This window comes from Leopardus geoffroyi, chromosome C1, assembly GCF_018350155.1.
Source record: "Leopardus geoffroyi isolate Oge1 chromosome C1, O.geoffroyi_Oge1_pat1.0, whole genome shotgun sequence".
NCBI lineage: Eukaryota > Metazoa > Chordata > Mammalia > Carnivora > Felidae > Leopardus > Leopardus geoffroyi.
The window spans coordinates 178928892-178953924 of NC_059328.1; the positions used below are offsets into that span (position 1 = coordinate 178928892).

General features: G+C 44.3%; 1 protein-coding gene across 1 annotated transcript; it reads right to left on the reverse strand.

The window, feature by feature from the left end:
• Window positions 1–4393: 4393 nt before the first annotated feature.
• On the reverse strand, window positions 4394–17973 carry CAVIN2 (caveolae associated protein 2). The gene is made up of 2 exons (XM_045480568.1): window positions 17135–17973; window positions 4394–6822 (listed from the first exon to the last, which is right to left on the reverse strand). Exons 1-2 carry the CDS (start codon window positions 17615–17617, stop codon window positions 6028–6030), a joined length of 1278 nt encoding a protein of 425 aa, XP_045336524.1. The 5' UTR covers window positions 17618–17973; the 3' UTR covers window positions 4394–6027.
• Window positions 17974–25033: the final 7060 nt, after the last annotated feature.

Here is a 25033-nt window from a genome sequence, read left to right on the forward strand (position 1 = left end):
AAAAAAAAACAACCTCCCTGTGGTTATTGGATAATTCAGATCTAACGGTTTTTATTAAATTTCTGAAAATATAGCTACCTGGTAGCTGGGAAGGATCTTTTGATGTCTGACAATAAAAAGAGTGATGGTAGGAAAAAGGAGAACTGTAGATCATAGTGAAATTACACCCAATATACAGCAGTCTCCCTTTCTCTGGTTAATTTCAGGGGCAACCCCATAAACTAAGATATTGCTCTCCTCCATCCATCCTGGAAGGGGGCTTTTTTATGTAGCAATTTGAAATTATTGATTTAAAGTCCTTAGGAAATTTTATTTTTCAAATAAGGGCACACTCACCAGAATACACTGTTTTTGTCTGCATGTCACTGAGGTTTCAGAGATAATTAGCATGCAGTGGACCTCAGGGAACACAGCTAATGCCTCTGCTTTCTTAGAGCTTCAAGTGGTTACAAGCAGGTTTCTCCTTAACAAAGGACGTCTTGCCCCTTGTGCTAAATCTGTTCCAGTTTTTACCCCCAACCCTGAGCTCTGAAGGCTGAGTTTAGAATCCAAAAAGATTGAGCCCTGTTTTTTTTTTCCCTTTGGTACCTCATTACTGGCAACAAAGAGTTGAAGAATCGGGGTGTGGGCTGTCAATTTTGCCATGATGTTTGGCATTACAGGGTGCAAACTTGCCTTTTGTCATCTCCAGAAACTTCAGGTTATTGACAGGAGTAGGTATTCTTTAAATGGAACTTAGAAATGGGACACTCATATCCTATGCTTAGTTTACCAAAAATACTAAACCCGTTAGACACCCAAGCGCTCTGCAGGTAGCCCACAGGTAGCTAGCAACTCGGAGAACAAGAAGCGGTGGTTTCCCATTAGAGAACGTATAGCCATCTTTCAGTGTGATTGGCGACTGTCTCCTTGTTACATTAACTACGCAGCATCAGGGCAATCTTTCCACACACTCACTAGGAAGCCAGAAAACACTCCTTACATGTTCTGACGAGGCGATTTTTGTGTTCTGTATTTCCCTAAGAAGGTTTTTGTGCTTCTTCTCGAGGCAAATCCAATCCAGTTACTACTAGCTTTCTATTCTGTGTGTGCCTCAGGACAGGGACAGGAGTCGGGCACATAGAGTGCCTCTCTATGGGGCAGGAGTCAGAAACTGATGGTCTGTGTCTACACTGCATCCAGGCAGCGGACAGTCGTGACTGGCTCACACGATACTTAAAATGATTTGAGCTAGTTGCCAACAGTGAAAAGCCAGCAGGTTTTCATGATAAAAGGATAGCAGAATTTGGGCCTTTCTTGACTGCCTCTGGACACACGACGATAAGGGTGCCCCATCATGCCCACAGGTGACAAGTTTGCCTCAACTGGTGCCACCACCTCGAACCATTTTACTCATGTGTGAGCCCCATGGACATTTGAGTTTGTGCCCACTTTCAAAGCCTTTGGAAGAAGCTGCTGCCCGCAGCATACATCTTGGTGACTGAGAGCTGGCCTGGGGGGTTTTCCTTGATTGCTTGCCCGCAGAAAAGGAGACGCCAACATTTGTGTGGCCTAGCTCCTATTTTCCTCAAGAAGATGATTTTGTAGGCGTTATATTCAGAGGCTAGGTTTCTATGTCCTCAAGATTCACCCTATTTCTTGAACCTCCACACTCCCCCAACGCCCCATGCTGATGGGATATTTGCTCATTTCTTCAGCCTATGAGAGGATGTGTCCAGGCAGGGACGATGCTAGCAGTTTCTCTAGCAGGGCACAGGGATATGACTGCTTTTACTTAAAGATTTTGAGGCAGACTTGTTGTGCCGTCTTTGAATAAGCTGATTCCAGTACCTATCTTTGTTGACAGCTTGCCCTTATTAAACCATGCCCAAAGTGAGCCCTGCAGCTACTGACAATGGTCGATACCAAGGAGCTTAGGAGCCCCTCTGTGGCCTCAGCAGACCTGAATAATAGTCTCTCCACGGCTCCCCGGGAACCGGGAGCTGTTTTTTCCTTAGCCTCGGAATGACAATCACCAAAATCATTTATAAAGTGCAGCTGTACCTGATGCCGTATAAGGGACGATAAATGAAGTTAATACTATACCATCTGAGAGCTTGTAAAGTGATTCATAATTAAGCACAGTTGGGTGATATCGTTAGGCATCTGTCTTGGCAGCAGCATAGATTTCAGACTGGGGTGAAGCACCGATTCTGACATTCAGAAGTTACATAAACTTGCACAAGTCTTTTAATTTTGTGAACTTCAAAGGAAAAATAAATTCTAACACGAGTGAGAACTTAGGGCTGTTACCGACTCTGGAGATCCACCCCCCCCCCCCCATCTTACTCGTTGGAGTAAATTAAATTGAAGAGTTTCAGCTGCAAACAAACAAACAAACAAAACAAAACAACGGTACCGTCCTAATAGGATTTGTGTGATTAAATGAGAGGGTACCTGTGTTCAGCATGTGGTCGGGGCACAGCACTGCTGACCCCACGAGTACCTAGCCTGGCATTAAAGTGAGCTGGTAGAAATGTTGGCTTCCTCTCCCTGATGCTTGTGCCTTACTGCTTTGGACACTAAGAGTTGTAGCAAATAGTTGCATTGCCCAGTACATATTTAATGAATCAACCTTACGGTGCAAAGTCTTGACAGGGATGACTGTCAAGTTGTTTTGCTAAAAGTGTGGCTTCTTAATTGGGGCGGTTTGTGTGAAGAATTAAAAATAATTGTAGTTTCGAATACTGCAGGATGATGCGGTGGTCAAAACAAAAATAAGAAGGATGCGTCTTATTGTAATAGGATGTAATAATGTAATAATGTGAGTTACTGCCTGTTCTCTTTAGGAATGAGTTCCTGGCTGCACAAGTCTTTATCTGGATGCCCAGATCGGGCAGAATACAAAGGTCACAATGCCAGTGTCTTCGGAAACTTGCTCTGCAGTGTCACAGCCTTGGTTTTTAGAAAAAGATTCGTGGTTGCTATGGAGCTGTTAATAATGATTGCTACCTGTACCTCGATCCCTCAGACTCCCAGTCTCCAACACAAAATCATTTAGACCTGGGCTGTAGGGCAGTAAACAAACTTTCAAGCAAGAATTAACTGGGCTTGGGCATTCGTGTCTTAATGCAGGAAATGACTTTCACTGTAACCTTTACTTACACTAGGAGCTTGGCTATATCGAAGGAGCCCCTAGTCTCTTGATAGTGGACTCAAACGCACGAGCAGTGCCAAAACCAGGAGCATGTTGGGGTATCACACAATGCATGTGAAAAGTTTTTATTTTGTGCACAACTGGCCTCAGTGTGGGTCTTTTCACGTATAAGATGAAATTCAGCCATATACTAGATGCCTAAGTGGAAAGAGGAAAATCTTCCTGTTGGAATATATATGTCTGTATATTTTAAAAATAAAATCTTGTAGTAAAGTGACATCTTTGCTATATCTCTGTGAGATTTGTGATCCATGTAATAGACGCTTCTTACTCCTGAATTATATTTCTGAGATATGGATCTCAGTGCTTATTAATGCATAACCAATCTTTGGGGGAAAACTAATCCAGTTCTTGAGCTCCAGGCACATAAAGTTAGGGATGGGTTATTGGGTGGGTGGAAAGAAGACATATCGAATTTGGGGACTTCTTAGCCTCACCGGTATGCAAATAATTCAACAATAATTCAGAATAAATAGCTTCCATTTCCTCAACTGCTGCTTTCTCTAATCCCTACAGTATGTGTTTTCCAACAATGATCTGGCCTCATTCACTGCTTTATTGCTTAGAATCGTAATGCTTTGAATTTGGAACACAGAATAAACGTTTGTCAGTAAAATCTAAAAAGATGTAAGGGTAGCTTTTCAGTGACATGCAGATAGTTTATAGGAACAAACGGCAGCAGCATTTTTGGAAAGGAAATGTAAACATCACATTAGCCCTGGATCCCCCAACTCTGACTGCAAGAAGTGACAGTAACTTCATAAAGGTTAAACAGGCATGCTTAGGTCCCGGAGTGAAATTAAGTCTTCTACCGAGTGCGCGGTTCTGCCGAAGACAAAGGTTTATCTGTGTGAATAAACTGAATGCACAGTTCAACACACTCATGTTTGCAGGGCTACTTAAGGTATTATAAGATCTGGTACCAAACAACAAAAATGCAGATGGAACTATCAAATTTATCAAGCTGCTGCAATAAATTCAGATGCTCTCCAGAGCTGGCAAGGTGATGTCAAGAAAGTTAAACCTAAAGAACGAGATCTGGATTTCTAAATGAGATCAGGGGGAAAGAAAGCAGAGTTAACAGGGGACATCAAGACCGAGACAATCGACATCACAGCTACGTTTGGAGGAGAGTTTACAAATCAATTCTCTCTGCTTGTTCTAAGATTGCTCTGCCGAAAAAAACTGACATCGTTCCACACTTTTCATGCTTTGGTTTATTTAGTCTTCTTTAACACAGGCATCGTTAGTTCAACAATCTAATGTTTGAGGTACATTACGGCAACTAGGGACACAGCTGTATAGGTTAGGCTATCAATACCTTGAGCCTGTTTTTCCTTTTAGGAAACAAAGCATTGTTTGTTAATACCGTCTTGGGTTACTTATATTTGTCAGGTTACTTATAGTGAGTGGTACACACTAAAGGTAGGGAATTTGCTCCCTGGCACAATTGCCTCTACACTATAATTTAGTCGTGTTCTCAAAACATTAGCATTCTGTAATCAAAAATAGAGAAAGCAATGTTTTAGTATAACGTTAGACCGGAGTAAAAATTACCCCGGCCGAATAAGGGTGCACATATACATAAACACTAGCATGCTTTTGGAAGAATCCCATTAATATTCTGTGAAACTAATATATAAATAAAATACGACTTAGAATGAAATTACCATCATATACAAAAGGAAAAGCAATCCTTCCCTTCTCAAACCTGTTGCTTTTAACATCTTACACACCTACATTACATCATTTGGAGTGTAAAGGTCACTTTAGATTTGGAAAGCATGAAAGAGTCGTCTGATCGAACTTCCTACAAAAGCCAGTACATATTAATTTCAGAGATTTACGTTCGTTCCGGTGTTAAAGACACGGCATCCTTTTAAAGCTCCTTGGTGAAAGATCTGTAATGTCTTTTATTTATTAAGCAAAATGCAGCTTTAACACAGTAAACTATATTTTTATATTATTTGAAAATATTAGAAGATAAAAATATTGTGAAGATATAACGTGTTGTTCAAGGATATACGAAACTCTTTAGAATTGTTATTTAAGGAAAAGAATACTTGAGTTAATACAGTAAATATTTTACTTCTAAGCACATGGCTTTTCTAGGCCTTCATTCTCTTTGGCATTCCTTCTTTCCCGTTTCTCTTATTTTCCAACTTCTCCCTCTTAGTTGTCTTTTTCTGATAGTCCTGACTTTCCTAGATCTTACTTGATGAGCTGAATATTACAGTCTTTCAATGTTTTCTTCATTTGAAGTTAAAACATTGGTTTCTATTAAGTGAATAAGCGACCAGACTGTCTCTTCTACCTTTTTAAAAAAGTGTGTGTTTTTTTCTTATAATATAAAGTAGGTATGTCCTTAGCTTAAATACATATGTATATTATATATCGCACACTTGAAATACAATAATTAGCTTCACAGAGTTCAGTGGAAATTCAATATAGCGCTGGTACACGATTCGGCAAGCCTATGGAATGACAAGAAATGAATCCCATCTCATGACTAGGATCTCAAGTAGCCTCTGGTTTTTCTAACTAAGCCAAATTGGTCAGCGTTTTGCAGCTGCCCCTTCTCTTCTTCCATGCAATCTCGGAGAAATTCTACAAAAACAGAACCGAAGAACAAGTTGGAAGCGACGCTCCCGACAGGTCGCCTTCATCGTAGATCTTGGTCCATCTGTGCGCTGCTCCCGTGGGGTGAGTGAGGGCTGCTTGGACAACAACACGGTAGTGAGTGGGTAGTGCGGACACGTGCAGGGCTTTGTTTCCAGACTCTGGTTACCCGCCGGAACGGAAGCACAGGCTGGGCCCGGCAGGCTGCGCGTTTAGGCGGTCTGGTCCACCTGGAGCACGGCAGGCTGCCCCGGGCTTGCATCCGACTGCTCTGCATCCTCAGAGGTCAGCAGGTAGCCTCCCTCGTAGCGAACCTTCTGTGCTTGTTCCAGGGCCACCGACTCCTCCTCTTCATCTTCCACAATCGTCAAGTCGATGTTGCTATCCCTGCCCGAGTTACTCCCTCTGGAGGCCTCCCTCTCTGCATCCCCCTCCTTGCTCTTACCTTCCACCAGGGCACCGGGGAGGGACGCTTCAGAAAGACCCTCTGCAAGCGAGCTCTCCTCGTGGTCATCTGGCATCTGCTCGCTGCTAGGCGTGTCTTCTGACTTGGTCTCGTTTTCTGCAGGGCCTTCTCCCTCTCGGACTTTCTTCCGGCCAAAAGTGAGGGGAGAAACCTTGAAGGGGGAGCTTTTCCCTGAGGATATTTTCTGGTGATTGGAAGTGAGAGATTTCTTAATCTTCTCTCTCCTCTCTACAGACACGATCTTTGTCCCCAGCTTGTTCATTTTTTTCTCGATGTTCTGGCGAGAAAACGCTTTCTTGAGGCTATCTACTTTCCGGAGGCTGGATCTTTTTATTTTCTCTGCCCTGCTTTCTTCCATCTTTTCCTCTGCACTGTCTTCCAGGGTCTCCTCATCGTGGGGCAATTCATCATCTGATGAGAGGTCCACCGTGCGCAAGGTTTCCTCCAGGGACTTGTTTTCATCAGCAAGCTCCTCCCTCTCTTCCGCTGGGCTGGAAACTGGCTCTTTCACAAACACACTGGCAGGGATCTCATTTTCTTCCTGAAAAGATGGACAGTGTAGATAGATTTCATGTTAATAACAGATGTTACAAACGGTCCTGAGCTGCTGTCATTTGCAGTGTGTATCTTTCTGGCACATGGGGATGACAGAAACCACACGTTTGTGGCTTCAGTTTTCTCGAATATGAAGAGTGAATTCTAAACTGGTCAAGTCATTCCCCCGAGGCTGGATAAGGGCAAGGGATGCTTATTGGGAATATTATGAGGGCAGATGACAAGGGCTCTATCAGTGACGGGCAGGGGAGGAAGTGGGTTGTGGCTCTGACAGACCAGGAAGTTGCCTAGATAAAGGAGCTAAAGTAAGTTACTGTGAACCCAAGAGGCCTCTGTCTCCCATCTTCCTTCAAGGTCAGGTGGCTCTGCTCCTGCCAAAATCCCACTGGAGGTGGAGTTAGAAGATAACAGATGGGGGCAAGGGAGAGAACTGGGAAGTCCTCAAGAGTCAGACACCATGTAAAGCCTTGATCAGGTTTCCTCCCCCGCTAGGAATCAGAAGGAAAAGTGTGGTCAACCTTGGTATCTATTCAGAAGTGCACACTAATTTTTCTGATGACATGATTTTAGAGTAAGAGAAGGCAGGGCCAGCCTCACTGGGGGCCCACCCATGAAGCCCTGCGGTTCAGGATATCCTATGTGGGCATTAATAAGGACAGGACGCATACCATGGCCATTCTTAGAGTAGTGAGGGAGGTCTCTGAAGCAGCTTATCAAGGCTCTCTTGTTAAACAGGGCTTCCTTGGACAAGAATACTTACTTAGATCCCCCACCTAGAGCTAAGAGTGAGGACAGAAGCTCGGGAATCTGTCCCTTTCCCTGCACTATTCCCAGCATACCTCTTCCCTCAGTTTCTGGACACAGAGGCAAAGGTCTGACCTTCTCTGTGTCTCAGGGAGCAGAGCCTGAGAACTTGCCTCCAGAGTTCAAGGGCAATGGTGTTCCACTTCTTCTAAGTGGGTGGATTTGCTTTCAGGTAACTTGGGTCACACAGCACAGGAATCCCTTTCTTTTTAATTTTAATTTTTAATTTTTTTTACTGTGTATTTATTTTGGAGAGAGAGAGAGAGAGAGAAAGAGAGAGAGAATGTGAGCAGGGGAGGGGCAGAGACAGAGGGAGACACAGAATCCGAAGCCGGCTCCAGGCTCCAAGCTGTCAGAACAGAGCCCCACGCGGGGCTCGAACTCATGAGCTGTGAGATCGTGACCTGAGCCAAAGTTGGACACTTCACCGACTGAGCCACCCAGGGGCCCAAGGAATCCCTTTCTTTTTTAAAATTTTTCTTTGAATATTGGAAAATGAGAGCTGGCCAGCAAGGTGTCTTCACATTTTCACGGAAAGAACCAGCACAGTGGAAAGAACGTGTAACAGAAGTCTGAGTCTCAGTCTTTACTGTACTGCTGAGTGCCTGTGTGGCTTTCCGCAGATTATTTGATCTCCTTGGGTCTCAGTTTCTCCCAAATATGAACAGGAGGACTTGACCTCGATTAGCAACTTTCAAACCGCACTCCCAGGGACACTCGGGGTTCTGTAGGAATGCCAAGGTGGGCCAGGCTTCAGAGCCCCACTTCTTCCTTAGCTTCAACCTTACCAGATTATACGGTGGACTGCCCAGTAAATTCCCAGTTTGAAACATAACTGGGTTTTGTGCATTTACAAGTCTATCTGGGATCTAGACTTCAGGTGAGGTTCATGTTAACAGTAAGAATTTCCCTTCTTTTAATTGATCGAAAAGTCAATGACATTGGGGTTAGGGTCAAACACATATTCTAAGAGTGTACCTGCATATTTTTTAACTTTTTGCCTACAGAAACTAAATGAACAAAGTTTTGATACAGAGAAACTTAGAAGTCCCTCTCCTTATTAACCACTGAACGGAATAGTTACGCTATTCTGGAAAAAATACAGCCCCGTGTCTCCCTCTTTTGCACATACACTCATACCACAGTCCATTCCATAAATTGGTTAGAAACAAAGGATAAAATCTTGGATAGAGGTAAGTAGAAAATCTGGTTATATAGAACCTTTGTTAGAGTAAAGAAATCACAGATTCTGTTTCCCAAAGCCCTCTCCACAACCACCCATTTTTAATGTCATAAAGACGGTCAGGAACATAGTACGACGGACCAAGTAAAAAAAATCGGAAAGAAACATGGCATTCCCACGAGTCATTTATGACCTCGACTTTTCCAGAGAGCAACTTTCCCATGTTTCAAGTCTCAACTTGCCTCTATCTTGCTGGCACGTACTCCCCATGAGGGTGGCAATTTGGGTCTCTTGTTCACTGTTGTGCCCCCGTCACAATAGTTCCTGGCAGCTCAACAGCTATTTATTGAATGAACCCATGGTGGATAAGGTGGCTTTCTAAGAAAGCCTTGAGAGAGTGGCCGGAATAGAAATTGCCCCTCCGCTGGGTACGCCTGAGGACTACAAAAGAACGGGTTTCGCTCTTCTAAGGAAGTTCGGTGACTGCCGCTGCCACTGGGAAATGAGAACCGAGGCCTAAGGGACGCTGCAGTTTCCAAGGAAGGAGGTTATTCTCAGTGGATGAGCATTACCGACAGGGAGGCCGACTACAGCAACAGCTAAGGCCCTGATGCTTGGTCCAGAAGCAAAATTACTCCTGGGGTTTGACAAAAGGCTTGGGAGGGTTTGACAGGAGCTGCCTGCAGGAAAGGAAGGAACTAAGAACTCAGTGAAAAGTTAAGTCCTCAGTGAAGGAAGCAGAAATTCAGGGGAAACTTCAAAAATAAGCCTTGGTTCCCAGAGAAGAGGTACAACTCGTATGCCTTAATCTCTCCGGGTAATCACAGGAATACCCTGCTAACGTCCCTTTCTTCAACCTTAACAAAAAGGTAGACATATTGACCGTGCTTCCAAAAGAATTCAGCAATCCTGCGTTTTTTTTCTTAAATGTAAATTCTGTTATTACAAAAGCACAGCTACTGTTGAGCGGGAGACTCCTGTCCCTCTCTCTCGGCACATGTCCGTCAAGGACAGGTTTGAGGAGAGCGCGCTGTCAGGGGAGGCAGCGGCCTTGTGTGGTAGATACCACATGCGTGAGGGCAGCTGAGGGACGGTGGGAAACCACCGAACTCTTCTATCCAACGCCTGGGACGTTTACACGAGGGCTCTCAACGCCGGCTATGAAAATAAACCCAGTGGGAACAGACACAATCCAGACGAGCTGGCTGTGTCTTTACAAAAGTGGGAACGAGTGAGATATCTCTTTTTTTGGCTAACTGCTTTATGCTTCTGCTGTCATTTTAATTGCTCGAGCAGTTCGTTGTGTTCTGTCTACTGGACAGCATCTATTTGGTGGCTGCTCGTGGCATCCAGTCTGAGGGCAAGCCCCTTCCTGTCACACAGGAATGGTGGATGTCCAAGCACACGGAGGCCTTACCTTTCCTGTTTTTTTTTTTTTTTTTTTTTTTTAGAAGCAACAAAACACTGACACCCCTCAAAAATCTCTATTTTTGTTTCAACTGAACGTACGCGTCGTGTCGGGCTTTGTAAGCGCTTTGCTGGCGGATATTCAACTGGCATGTCATGGCGGTACGTCCTCTATACCAACACGGTCCACAGGCACCCAATCTGACCTGTGCACGTGCCCTGCTCAGTCCTCTCACACAGGCCTCATGGAAACACTTGAGACTTCACCTGTCTACGGGGAAAGGGACACTTCTGCCCGCTTCAGCCTCCTGTCATAATGGTTCTGATCTGCTTTCTCTTACAGATTCCAATCTTGACAGCTCTTTCAAGGGGGAGGATCAACTCCACGTCCTCCATTCTATCACCGCTTACCTGGGCTAGTGACTCATAGATCTGCTTAGGGCCTGTGACTCCCTAACAGGGCACCAGGAATCCCTCGTGGGCTGGCGCTGACTTCTGGGGCCCTTCTACCCGGCAGAGGCCCCCCAGAAGCAGCCGACGGTTTGCTCTACAGATTTATTTTCCAAAAGGTACTCGGCTGCCACTGACACAGCTGCTCTGGGTTCTGACCTTTCACAAGAACCCTTAGGAGTTTTTCAAAGGAAGGGAGAATTAAACGGCACACTTCAAACCTATATGAATGATGTGCTTGCAGCACTAAAGAGAAAAGGAAGGAAAGAACTCTCCAGAAGTGGCATTTTTCCTTACACTTCAGCTTGTTTGCTATTTCTATTGATTCTCGTGAACTGGCTGTCCCAGTCGCGCATGTAGATACCAACACAGAGAAGCCCGCCAACACGCTGAGCACTTCTTGTGTTGGAGTTCGCGGAAGCAAATCTTTGCACATATATAGATGCATACGCTTTAAAGGAGATTCTATGACTCGCGTTAGAAAAGGAAGCCGACCGTAAAAGCTTGACTAAGGGGAGAGAAGCCAGCAGTGTGTTCTTGGGTCACAGACTTATCATCCCTGTTGTTAGACGAAAAGAGCGAAGCCTGTCACAGACCCAGAGGGATGTGGTGGCATCCTGGAGGGATATGAGGACCATAAATTTGTGTCCACGGGATGTTTTTATCCAATAATCTCTAAATACTAGTTATTAAAATGGAACTATGCCCACCTGACATTCTGATTTATAGGTCTCTTTTACACGTTGATGGTTTTCTCCAATTTGTGTTTCTGAGGTATAGATTGCCAAGTGGATAAAGCCATTGATTAGAACTGCACCCCTAAGGCAGCTGTCGGTAGAATCAGCAAGTCATAAGAATAAAATGCATTAGTTATAATCCCTGAGCAGTCTTTCACATTGTGGAGGATTTAAAAGTTTCATTATTTTTCAGTGTTATCAAGGGTTCAATTCTTTTTTAAGATCACACCGCTTAGGTATTCTTTGCTACCCACAAAAAAAAAAAAAAAAAAAAAAAAAAAAAAAAGCAAAAAAACACAAAACAAAAACCAAAACAAAACAAATCATTGTGAATTATTTAAAAGCTGACGCAGAAAACCCAGTAAGCATGAACTTTGCCATAGTGGGAATACAGTGTTTGTTTTTACTCATTTTACAGTTCAACTCCATAATTTCTATTATTAATAAAATGAAACCTTGCTAGTCACTTTCTCTGGGCGTCTGTTTCTTTGATATAAAATGAGGTTAAGCTAAATGGTTATTAAGGTACTTTCCAAGCTCCAAGATATTTGATTTTGTGATATTAATGTAAATCCCATGAACAATAACTAAAAAAATTGTAGACATGATCTCCTCAAGTACTAACACCAAACATGCTTTGTTTCGTACAAGGATTCAAACCACAGGACCTGAGCTGCACCGGACAATGCTTTTCACTCAATTCCAACAGACACAGATGTGCAAAACCAGGGAAGGGGCCACATTTACCTGGAAGGACTGCATCTGACAAACAGTCCAGTTTTTTAACAAATGAGAAAAAGCAATGATTCTTTTGAAGAAACGATAATCAGCTATTCACTTAACAGGCCTGAGGCTGCGCTGACGTTCAATAAGTGTAAATAATAACAATGAGAGCAAGTATTTGGTCTCAGAAACTAAAAGGGGACGGGATAAGGAGCGCATCGAAACCAATATCCCATTATGGGAACATTAATCAATGGGACATAAACATGGCGAGTTGTCATGTTAAGGTGTCTTTGATTTCCTATATTGCCATTTCTTCTACGTCTGTAATAATTTAACAGTTTTCAGAGCAGTGGTTTTGGATAGAGAAAGTACAGTCTTTAAGAAAAAAATCAACTTGAAAATAGTCTGAAGGGGCGCCTGGGTGGCGCAGTCGGTTAAGCGTCCGACTTCAGCCAGGTCACGATCTCGCGGTCCGTGAGTTCGAGCCCCGCGTCAGGCTCTGGGCTGATGGCTCAGAGCCTGGAGCCTGTTTCCGATTCTGTGTCTCCCTCTCTCTCTGCCCCTCCCCCGTTCATGCTCTGTCTCTCTCTGTCCCAAAAATAAATAAACGTTGGAAAAAAAAAAAAAAAAAAGAAAATAGTCTGAAGATGTTATACTTTTAGCACTGTTCTAAAATTCTGATCTCATTGAAGGAAGCCAAATGATGAATATTTGAACACATTTATAGGCCTGCTTCTCTACGAATGTATCCACAGCAAATACCCAACCTCCACTCTTTTCACCCAATTTCACAATTTTATGTGGACGAAAGTGTAAGCTGTCCAGGAGGAGTCTCATTTTGTTCCCTGAATTTGAAGCCATTCCCACACCGCTTTTTCGGGATAATCATTACTAGAACCTTAAGGCATAAGTGGGCGCCACACCCTCAGGGCCAGTTAGCTGTGAAATGCTAGGCTCATGAATCAACAGAGAAAATTTCCTTTTAATAGTAAATGCACTGATTTTCTGCATAAACTCTAGGTTTAGTTAAAGACAGCCATGCTTACGGGCAAAGCATGAGTCTTGTTAGTTTTTAGCATTTGATTTTTGATCACCAACCCCTTTCAGTCTTATGTCATTTGCACTGGATCCTGTCACAGTATTTTGAGTTCAAACATTGATCTTAGGCTATCCTAAAAACTATATATAAAAAGAAAAGCTGCTACGTTTAACAAGGATTTTACAATTTGCTTCATCACTCAAAGGGAGGTGACTATTCTCGAGTTTTAGGTGCCAGTGGCTATAATTTGAAGTAACTGCTAAAGGCAGGAGGGGGCTTTAAAGCCACAATGAGCTTGTAAGTTCAGCACACATGGAAATACATAAATAACACATTTTAAATAGGACAAATTAAGGACAAAAGTTGGAATTAAAAAAAAAAATGTGAACGTTGAAGCGTCTAGTAGACAAACCAACCGAGCAACCAACAACCAAAAAGCACCTGCAGATTCTGGAAGACACGACAGGACCTTACAAGCTGGAAACCTCATCTTCTAAACATGACAGTGCTACATCTGCCCAGGTGACAGATTTGCTTTCCTCACTTTCTCGTCTTAAAATGTTTCACATAGGGGCGCCCGGGTGGCTCAGTTGGTTCAGCGTCTGACTTCGGCTCAGGTCACGATCTCACGGTTCGTGGGTTCGAGCCCCGCGTTTGGGGTCTCTGCTGTCAGCAGAGAGCCTGCTTCAGATCCTCTGTCCCCCTCTCTCTCTCTGTGCCCCTTCCCTATTTGCACTCTCGCTGTCTCTAAAAAATAAATACACATAAAAAACATAAAATTTTCACACCCACTTTTTTGTCTTGAATTAGAAAACCAATGAATTTAGAAGAGGAAAGTCTGGCATAGGATTCAAGGGGATTGAAAACAACAAATGACCTATGGAGTGGCAACTCGTGTATCCTCTGCCTTCTTACCCTCTCACCCACCCGCCCTCAGCCACACAGTAAAGCCTGCCACTAGAAGGGGCTATTTTGGGTAGGCCCTTTGGGCAGAGTCCTTTGCTCTCATGGTGTACCGGGGATATGATCTTGACTTCGACATGGTAGTTGCCATACGACGTATGGCAGGGAATGGAAGAGAGTGTGTGTGCGCCTGCGCGGGTATGTAGCTTTTAATGAGTCCCATCTAAAAAGCATAGGCCTGGCTGTTGTCAGATCTCGAGTAGGGTGGGGTCAGTTTTCACTCAGCAGCCATGTGTCTAAATAAGCTAAAGTGTAACCTTCACTGTGTAAATGCATGTCAGATCCACGCAGGAATAGCTTCCATTCCTTGAGTTCTTACACCATGTAACTCACTAACCATTTTAAAGAGGTCATTGCATTTATTCCTCACCCTGTGAGAGATACAAAGGGAAAAGCATCCATGTTTAAGAGCATGGAATCAATTATATGTGAGTTCAAATCCCCGCCTCACTGCTTGACGTTACTAAGTAACTTCAAACAAGATATAGATACCTCCGAATTGCAGCCTCCTCCTCTGTAAGTTGAGGGCAAATGAGAGAATGCACAGAAGGATACTTAGAGCATGCAGGGCTTACTAAAAGAGCTGACAAATGTTTTGCTCCTATTCATATCCTCAGTGTACAGATGAGAAAACAGAAGCTTGGAGAAGCTGCAAAATGTGCACAAGATCACATAGTTGGCAAGCGGTGAAACTAGCATTTGAACCAGTGTCTATGTGACAAAATAGATCTTCTCAACCCCTCGACCGGAGCACTCTCCAGCACAAGTTAGTATTCCATCCACTGGCATGACCGCTACCCCGCGAGCCCCTACTTTAAGAGAAAGAACAACTCTCCGCGAAGAGACTGCACCCACATTTGTTTTTGCAAAATAACCACCTTACGATGTCTTGAGAGTTGAGATTTCTAATATCCTTCAGGCTACGAAAGGATCTTACATGGCTTAAGAAAGCTCCAGTTCCTTGCCTTTAGGTCCTTGCTTCCTAACCTGCTCTTTAAAAAAAAAAAAAAAAAAAAAAAAGGTCCTTGGGGGCGGCTTGTTAAGAGGCGCCGAATGGAGCCTGAATATGTTGCTTTGGATTCTCTTAGCTTCCACCTTGGTCTTGCGCACCCCTGTTTCACCTTTTACTCACTCTATGGAGAATCCCGACCACTTCTGGCTGCAATTTCACACCTGTCAATCCAATGTGACAAAAGAGGAGACCGGGGTATGGCTCAACAGCAGCCTGAGTCTTTAAGTTCCCCACCTGTTGTTTTTTTTAAATGTCAGATTTACAATTCTCTTGAATTTTTACTCACATCTCTCTTCCGTCCCTGCCTCCAACAACTACAGAACATCCGCGGCAAAATGAAACATAAACCGATCCCGACAAATTATGATCTTCCTCTACTGGGTACTTCTTCCTCCCTTAACTAAGGATAGAGGACAAGAGATAATCTCCCTGATTCATACTGGAGGGAGGAAAATTTCCTTTGATGACTCAGATTTAAACATGTCTGCACATGTTTGGTTTTGTTTGGAGATCAGTATTTAATTTAGAAATGCCTTGAGAGCTGAGATTTCTAATATCTTTTAGGCTAATAAAGTAAAGGATCTTATATGGCTTAAGAAAGGCGCAGTCACCGTATCTCTTTTCAGTTCATCTGGTGCATGAAAAGCTATTCCATTTGCATTAAAGGCTAAAAAATGTCTGGGCTGCAAAAGCCTGCAAGGTATAGGAGGACATCAGCTGCCTGAAGCTTTACATCAAGTGCAATTTGGGGAGGACAAAAAAAAACAGCCAGATGAGTCTTTCCTTTTAAGGAGGGAAAGAGGCTTAGGTTCTAACTTGGCGGAGCAGATTCATTTAGAAAAAAGAAGCCTCCCTCGGCTTAAATTCCAATTTCTAAATCTCCCTTGGGAGATGAAGGCTCTTCTTGTGTGCCTTTCACAATCAAACAGTTGGTTATAGCCTCTCCCCTCCATGGCTTTGAAATCCTCTCCTATTCACATGGTCACAAGGAGACAGCCCTGGGGCAGGCATGGCAATTGCTTCCTGGGCTCTGTGTTGGCTGCGTTCCATTGGGCGGAAGGACTTCCAGCCTTGGGCAGGGCTACCCTTGGATTCACAAATGCCCACCACTTGGCGGAACAACAGCCCCACGCAACCTCCCTGTCCCCAGATACCCTCTTGCTACATTAACTGCATCATTGATGCATTAAAAAAAATTAAGTGGCCTTTTTATTCTAAGGCAACCATCGGAAAGAGAAAATATTCGAGACTAGCCTTGGCAACTAAAACTGATAACACTGCTTTTATTTTACAGTTGTGGCTTCTCTGAGCAATAAGAAGCATGCCTCGTGTATCTGTAAAGAGTTATGCTCTGTATTTTTAGTGCATTATTTGCCAGAAAATAACAAAGATTGCTTTGGTGACAAGAATCTTAAGAGAAGAGACTAGTTCAATTCTAATGCAATCAGTCTTCAATACTTGGTTAGCTTCTCAAACATTGGCAGCCTTTAGACAAAGAGAGAAGCAGTCATGAATTTGACTTCTTGATTAAAAAAAAAAAAATCAGATGATTATCTCATTTCCACAAAGAGTTAATCAACAGGCACTGAATTAATATGCCCTGTCCAGCTAACAGCTGCAGTCAGAGCCCCAAGTTCATAATGCAAGGAGACGCATGAATTTGACTCGGGTGCACGCACCTGCTCACCGTCCCAACCTGTATGGAGTGCGTCCAGGTGCTCCCTAACAAATGAGCCTGGCGTACTAACCTCTGGGGCAACTGCCTTGGGTTTAGGCTGCCGTGACCTGAGAAATTCCCACCCCCGGGTGCGGAGGTCACACTCCTGCTGAAGGCGGGTGGGGACAACGCCTGGTGTGTGGGGGATCCCTGACAGGCAGGACAGATGTAGAAGCGGCTGTGAGAGCCAGGCTGACTGAGACCACGAGGGCTGAGGAATCCCAGCTGGGCGGGAGGAGGAGGAGGAGGGGGGCACTGACCTGGAAGATGAGCACTTTGAAATGGTTGCGCCTGAGGAGCTGGGCGTGGTTGTTCTCCAGCCGCTTCACCTGCGCGCTCTGCCTGTCCATGCGCTCCTTGACCGCGCGAGTGTGGGCGCTGACCTTGCGGGACTTCTCCAGCAGCTTGCTCACCGTGTTGCTGGTGGAGGCCTGGTATTTGGAGAGCTTGGTGAGGTCGTTCTGGATGCCCTTCACGGAGCCCTCTAGGCTGATCTGCCGCTGCTCCATATTGTGCTGGTTCTCCTGCACGGCATCCAGCATGTTCACCAGCTTGTCCAGGAGCGTGAGCACCGTGACGGCGTTCACCTGTGAGTTGTCCCGGATGGCCTCCTCCGTGCTCCCCAGGTTCAGGCTGGGGCTCGGCGTGGAAGAGGGCGCGAGGCTGGGGCTGGCCGGCTTCTCCTGCCACACGGCAGACCCCGGGTGCTGAAACTTCTCAGCTTGGGCGGCGTCCTCCCCCATGGCTGGACAGGTGGGAACGTTCTTCTCCGGCAAGAAGGACGGCAGCGAGCGGGCAGAAAGAGGCCTGCTGGCTTGAGCTCAGAGCACCGCTCTCCAGGACTGGCAGAGGTTCAGACAGGCAACAACTGGCTACACTGATCAGGGGAACTGCATTCCAGCTGCTCTTAAAAGCCCTACTCCACCCAGTGGGAGGCGAAGGTTACAGAACTGAGAACCACTCAGGGTTCAGAAGCAGGCGCACACTTCCTAACCGCGTTCTCCTCGGCACGGGGCACTTTCCTGCAGGTTTAGCTTTTCTTTCCTACTCTTCTATCCCTTTATGAAAGAAGTTCAAGGCCATGTTTCAATCATGACTTCATCTAGAGGCGGAGAAAAACATGCTAATTTGGCTCAGCTCCACAGCCTCCAATTGGCTAGAGCCAGTAAACTTTTCTCTGGCTGCTTTGCTACAGATGAAACACTGCTTCGTGTGCGTGTGTGTGTGTGTGTGTGTGTGTGTGTGTGTGTTCCTGCATACAAGTTATTGTAACGGAAAGTATTGTTTGCACTTGCCCTAGAAGGACTGGTGGGCTGCAGAAGGAATGGTGTCCAACGGGGAGGGGCCAAGTTTAAAAGGTACTTGCAGACAAGCTTGCACTGTTAATTTTTAATTTTCAGGTGGATGGAAGTAACCCTGATAAGGACAAGGAAGGTAGCCCAATTCTTATGACTCTTGCGGTTGGGGGTACAAAATAAGTTGCAAGTGCCTGAACTTAAGGAATATTAAAATATGTCATGCTGTTACGGACGGTTATCATGTAGTAGAAGGCGAATTTTTGAATGACTAGTTTTTTTTTTAATTTTTTTTTTAACATTTTTATTTATTTTTGAGGCAGAGAGAGACAGAGCATGAATGGGGGAGGGGCAGAGAGAGAGAGAGAGACAGAATCGGAAGCAGGCTCCAGGCTCTGAGCCATCAGCCCAGAGCCCGACATGGGACTCGAACTCACAGACTGTGAGATCGTGACCTGAGCCGAAGTCGGACGCTTAACCGACTGAGCCACCCAGGCGCCCCTTGAATGACTGGTTTTTCAAACACAGAGTTTCTTTGGAGAAGTAAAATTGCAAAAGGAAAAACAAACAAACAAGCCAAAGTATGGTCTCTTTAAGAACCTACCATGCCAGTTTGGTTTAGCTAATTCTGGTTCTGCACTGAGAGATTTTCTCAAATACCTATCTGTGCAAGTCACTTATTGACACGTGCCCAGAAGTACAACGTCGGGCAGCTTGAGTTGGAGTTTCTGAAGTGCTTCTAATGTTTGACATTTCCAAATTCCTGTTCAGTCAAGTGGCACACCTGTTCTGAAACATGGCCCTCCTCAGCTGAGCCCTTGGGACGTGGGGCTTATTTCCTAAAACGACTTTACATGCTTGAATTGGTTTTAAATGTATCCAGCCTTTGAAAGTGCTTTCAGCAGGAAGTTTGTAATAGGCCTTCTATGAACAGTTTTGAGAGGAACAAATGCCAGCTCATACTGGGTCAGGGATTGATAATGGAAAAGTGCTGTTCTTTGGTGGCAAAATCTACAGGTCAGCCAATCAATCGGCAGGTCATTTGTCATCACATTTATTGAATTGTTGAGTCCCCGCTATCTGCTTAGTTCTAGGTTTGATGAACTATCCAGGGGACATTAGCAAAGCATTCTCTAAGACTACAGCCGCTAGTTAGGGAGATGAAGATATTTACAGAGACCCCAATTTCCTCAGATAATCGGTACCCCAAATCCACTTTTAAAATTGGGACAATAAGAGGTGCCTGCGTGGCTCAGTCAGTTAAGCGTCCGACTTTGGCTCAGGTCAAGATTTCAAGGTCCGTGAGTTTGAGCCTCTCATCGGGCTCTGTGATGCCAGCTTGGAGCCTGGAGCCTGCTTCCGATTCTGTGTCTCCCTGTCTCTCTGCTCCTCCCCCTCTCATGCTCTGTCCCTCTCTGTCTCGGAAATAAATAAACATTAAAAAAAAATTTATAAAAAATGTTGACTTTGAGAAGCATGATTTTCTAACAAAATTATATAGTATCATGATACAATGTCCTTTCCCATTTGACTTCTGTGGACAAATATAAAAAGGGTCATTATTGCAAAAATATTTGAGGGCTTCATCAGTTTTCCGAGAGCCTCTCTTAAATTTTGACATTCAAAACATTCCTTTTTGAGCACTTATTGTTTCATCATCTGCATGGATTTTTTTTCTTCTTCTTTAAATGTGAACTATTTCCAGCTGCAGATTCTCATTTGTCAGAGGAGTTGTCCATGATTCAGGGGTTTCTTTAACATTACCCTCATCAACTTCGTGATTTCTTACGTATTTTGAAAGATTTTCAGTTTCACATTATAATCACTTTGCCCTGATTTTGCATTGATTTGCATTGATTTTGCACTGCATTGTTAGACATGGTGTCATCAGTTAGATGAGTGGAGACACTAGACACATGAAGTTGAGGTGGGGAGAGGAGAGAGGCTCCTCGTTAGATAGGAAGAAAGGTTTGCATGTGGGCTTACTTTTTTAAAAGTAATTTTGCATAACACAAGTAACATAACAGTTGTCTATTGCTATGTAACAAACCAGCCTGAAATTCAGTGGCTGAGAATGACAATTGACTTTTATGTCCTCGTGATTCTGTGATTGATGTGGCAGGGCACAGTTAGAATGGGTCATCTGGTTAGACATGCTCGTTCACCTGTAATGGATCCGAGGATGGTCTCAGTCACATGTCTGACTCCTTAGCTGGGTTGACTAGAATGCTGGGATTTCTCTCTCCTCCATCTTTCAGCCTCCAGGGACTCTCCTCTAGTCTCTCTAGTAGGGAAGCCAAACTTGTTTACATGGTGCCTCAGGATTCCCAGGGAGTGGAAGCAAAATCTTCAGGACCTCTTAAGGCTAGGTTGTGGAACTCTTCCCTTGTCATTTCTACCGCATTCTATTGGTCCAAGTAGGTAGGTCACAGACCAAGCTCAGATTCAAGGAGATAGGAAATAGACTCCCCCTCTCTATGAGAGGAGCAGCAGAGGCCCAGGATAAAGGGTAAGCCTCATGGGACAGATTGTTGTAGCCATCTTTGGAAACAATCCACCTCAACAAGAATACATTCTTCTTTCAAAATTCTATTATGAGTAAAGCTGAGGGCCCTTTCCATCACCATTTTCATCCCATTCGCTTTCACCTCTTTTAGGAGTAATCGTCTTTATGGATTTGGAGTATATCTTTTGGAAATTATATTTATATGTGATCACAAGTGAATAGTTTTATGTTGTGATGTAATTTGCCTTCTTGTACAACTTTATAAGCAATGGGGACTATGAGGAGCTGTGTAATGGGGACCTGTCCTGTGCAAAATGGCATGGAAGTACATAATAACTTTGACACAAATTCTAAGGGCATCAAAAGTTTGTACAAGGGAAAAGCAAAGGCAATGAAAGAAAGCACTAGTGATAGGTTAGAATTTGAGGTAACCCTGAGTAGCCACACTCACCGTTTAGTTGACCTAAATTAAGTCCTATTTCTGTCTGGGAGAAAATAGTGACATTTAGCAATCAACTCTTGGAAGACATTTTTGAAAAATTAAGTCTACTCATTACGTACTAATGTGTTCCTTAGAAATTAGGTAATAATTGGGTAATAAAATGGAGGGGCGCGTGAATGGCTCAGTCAGTTAACCGTCAGACTCTTGATTTCTGCTCAGGTCATGATCTCATGGTTCCATTGGTGAGATTGAGCCCGTGTTGGGCTCAGCTCTGACAGTGCAGAGCCTGCTTGGGATTCTCTGTCTCCGCCCCTCCCCGACGTGAGTGCACACGCTCTCACTCTCAAAATAAATAAATAAATAAACTTAAAAAAATAGACTTGATACAATGGCATATAGAAGTCTCCTAGAGGTATCTGAACATGTGAAAGGGACCTGTTTAAGAAGAATTGGTGTGACAGTAAATTAGGCAGGTAGACAAATATGGGGTATGGACATTAGGTTTGGTGCTGGAATGGGGTACTGTGAGTCACAACAGGGTATGATTAGGGATCTAAATCCTCCAACTGACTCAGTAAGGTTTGGTTAATCTTTTAGCATAATCTCTGTGCCAGAGGCAGCTCGATGGCCTTCTTGGTTGGCCTTTTCCATTTAAACTCATATGGCCTTTTCCATTTAAACTCTTTTTTTTTTTTTTTTTTTTTTTTTTCAACGTTTATTTATTTTTGGGACAGAGAGAGACAGAGCATGAACGGGGGAGGGGCAGAGAGAGGGAGACACAGAATCGGAAACAGGCTCCAGGCTCTGAGCCATCAGCCCAGAGCCCGACGCGGGGCTCGAACTCACGGACCGCGAGATCGTGACCTGGCTGAAGTCGGACGCTTAACCGACTGCGCCACCCAGGCGCCCCTCCATTTAAACTCTTAAGGCCAAGAATCCTTCATTCTTGGTCTTACTACTGTGACAACCATAAGAGTCCAAGAATGATGATCCCACAGAAAAGAAAGCCCTTCTCCTCAATGGCTAAAGAATCAGAGAAGCTAAGCTGGCCACTCCATATATCTTCTCCTTTGAACTCCATAGTGGTATTCAAAGCCTTTCAAAGGCTGAGTTGCCTCTTGAGCAGGAGGTTGTATGATTCTATTAACATGATGAAAAGAAAGAACCTGATGACATGTTGGTTTTTTTCTCAAGGAAAGAAGAGGAGAGAAGGAAAAGAAAAGAAAAGGAAGGTGTCTTCTAGGAGGAAGAGGAATATTTTCACCTTTTTATTCTTCTTGATGAAAACTCTTTCTACCACCTACCATATACTTGTGACGTCTCCTTTATGTGGGTAGCTCCTGGCTAAGAAGCCAGGAATTCTCCTTTGATCTTTTATATTTATGAATGTCTTTTGAGCAGCTATACTGACAGTCTTTTGTTCTGGACTATATTTTCAAGAATGAAGAGTGAATAACCTTGGAAAACAGAGATAGTAGCAGAGGATGGAGAAGGAGCAGAGGGTAAGATTATTTAATGTCCAGTATAATAAAGCAAGGGGTGGGCAGATTCTTGGGCAAAGGTCAGGCAGATTGTAGCTTTTTTTTTAAAGTTTATTTATTTTGGGGGGCGGGGGTTAGGAAGAGACAGCGTGCGAGAGGGGGAGGGGCAGAGAGAGACACACACAGAATCCAAAGCAGGCTCCAGGCTCCGAGCTGTCAGCACAGAGCCTGATGCGGGGCTCGAACTCATGAGCAGTGAGATCATGACCTGAGCTGAAGTTGGATGCTCAGCTGACTGATCCAGCCGGGTGCCCCAGATTGTAGCTTTTTATAAAAGATTGGAGTTTCCTAAACTTGGGGTTCTTCAGATGGGCTACGAATCCATGACATGCGCAGGATCTACCGACGTGCCTCTCTGCATCACCCCCGTGTGACTTGAGGAGGGGAGGGAAAGGGAACTGATGCGAACATGACATTTATTTGCGTCCTGGGCCCTGAATAATAAAGTCTTTGTCTCTGAGCCCGGAGTCACGTACCTTCTGCCATGAGACTGTGGCAGGTTAACTTTTTTGTTTGTGAAGGTGAATGATCATTTGACCATATCCGGCTTCCCTCTGCACTGCATCTTGTAGTGGGTGCAGATAAAAGCAAAGGTGTAGTTTGTAGAAGGCCTGCAGGTCCTTTTATCCTTTGCTGAGGCAATGGAGAGGAATTAAATGTTCGCTTTCACTGGAAATATTAATGATGAAAAGCATAATTTTACATAACCCTAATCTCTCCCAACCAAAGTCCCCGTATAACCTATCAGTGATGTCGCTGTGAAATACAGCAACATATAAGGGAATCCTGTATAAATGAGTGGTGAAGCCTAAATAATATATAACGTTGACATAAAAGGTAGATTCTACTTCACTCCCCTGAGCTGCCATTTAGGGAATGCCGCAAGTTTTGGAAATCCTGGAGGTTTTGCATTCTCAAGGCCTTCTCTGCCTCTTGAACTCCCGTTTCCCAATGTGCCATTTCTGTATGACTCCATACCTGCCCGGTCATGAACCTCAGCCCTTCCCTCAGCATCACAGAACTTGCTTACACAAAGCATTCACGAGTGTAGTGAATGTTAATGCAACTTCAGGGTCCCTGTCAGGAAGATTCTGACATCTTATTGCTTCTTCTCTTCCCAGTTTTATGTCTTCCCATCTTCTCCTTACCTCCACATTCTATTTCATGAAGGGAAATTTTACTGAAACACTGGCTCTTGGGTTTTACCCTTTACCTCAGAGAGGTATATTGTTATTATCATAAAAAATAGTTTCCTACCTTCCTTTTTTTTTTTTTTAATTTTTTTTTTCAATGTTTATTTATTTTTGGGACAGAGAGAGACAGAGCATGAACGGGGGAGGGGCAGAGAGAGAGGGAGACACAGAATCGGAAACAGGCTCCAGGCTCTGAGCCATCAGCCCAGAGCCCGACGCGGGGCTCGAACTCACGGACCGCGAGATCGTGACCTGGCTGAAGTCGGACGCTTAACCGACTGCGCCACCCAGGCGCCCCATTTTTCCTACCTTCCTAAGAAGAATTCTGGTGCCAGTTAAGATAACCAAACTTTTTTTCCCATCTTGTTTTGTTGTCAAGATCAGAGGCAGGGGGATGCCTTAGCACATTGTTTATTCATCATTCATTTCATCCAATCGACAAATATTACTGAGTAGCAGGTAGGTACGAGGAATATAACAGCAAACAAGAGACAAGTCTCTGTTTATATGGTGCTTATGCTCTGAGGGGGGAGTGGAGACAGGTGATAAAAATACAGCGTAATGTCAGACAGCGGTAAGTACTATGATGAAAAAGCAGAATAAGGGACCAGAGGGTGACAAGGGCACTACCTTAGATAGCGTGGTCAAGAAAGTCTTTGTTACAGGGTCATTCAAGCAGAGATACGTTGCGGGAATCCAGGTGAGAGGAGAGAGCCTTCTTCTGTGTAATGTGCCATTACATCAGTGGATGTAAGCAGAAGTGATATGGGCCATTTCCAATTGCTGCCCTTCGGAGGATTGGATGTGTGCTTCACTGATCCTTACCCCTCTTCCCCCTCTTCCCCCCGCCCCCCCCGTACTTTACTTAGGAGGTGACAAAATTGACTTGGGGGCAGAAATGGAAATGAATGTATTGAGGATGGAAGATGGCAGCTCTTCTCTCTCTTTCTTGCTCTCGCATAGCTCTCCCCCTCCCTCTCTCCTTCTCTCTCTCTCTGCCCCTGCGCAGCTGATGAGCTTGCAAACAGAATAACGGTCAAGAGCGTGGACACTCAGACCACACTTCCCAGGCTCAAATTCCACCAAGGTTCTGTGACTTTGGCCAAATCACGTTTCCTTCCTAGGCCTCAAGTTTTTATTATAAAATGCAAATAATAATAATTCTTATCTTAATTGTTGTAG

What these genes read in the sequence shown, in the direction of transcription:
- CAVIN2 (XM_045480568.1), bottom strand. Translation starts at nt 17,617, where the DNA reads ATGGGGGAGGACGCCGCCCAAGCTGAGAAGTTTCAGCACCCGGGGTCT. An exon ending in TCAAAGTGCTCATCTTCCAG is followed by an intron (nt 6,823 to 17,134) that starts GTCAGTGCCCCC and finishes CCATCTTTTCAG; the next exon opens with GAAGAAAATGAGATCCCTGC.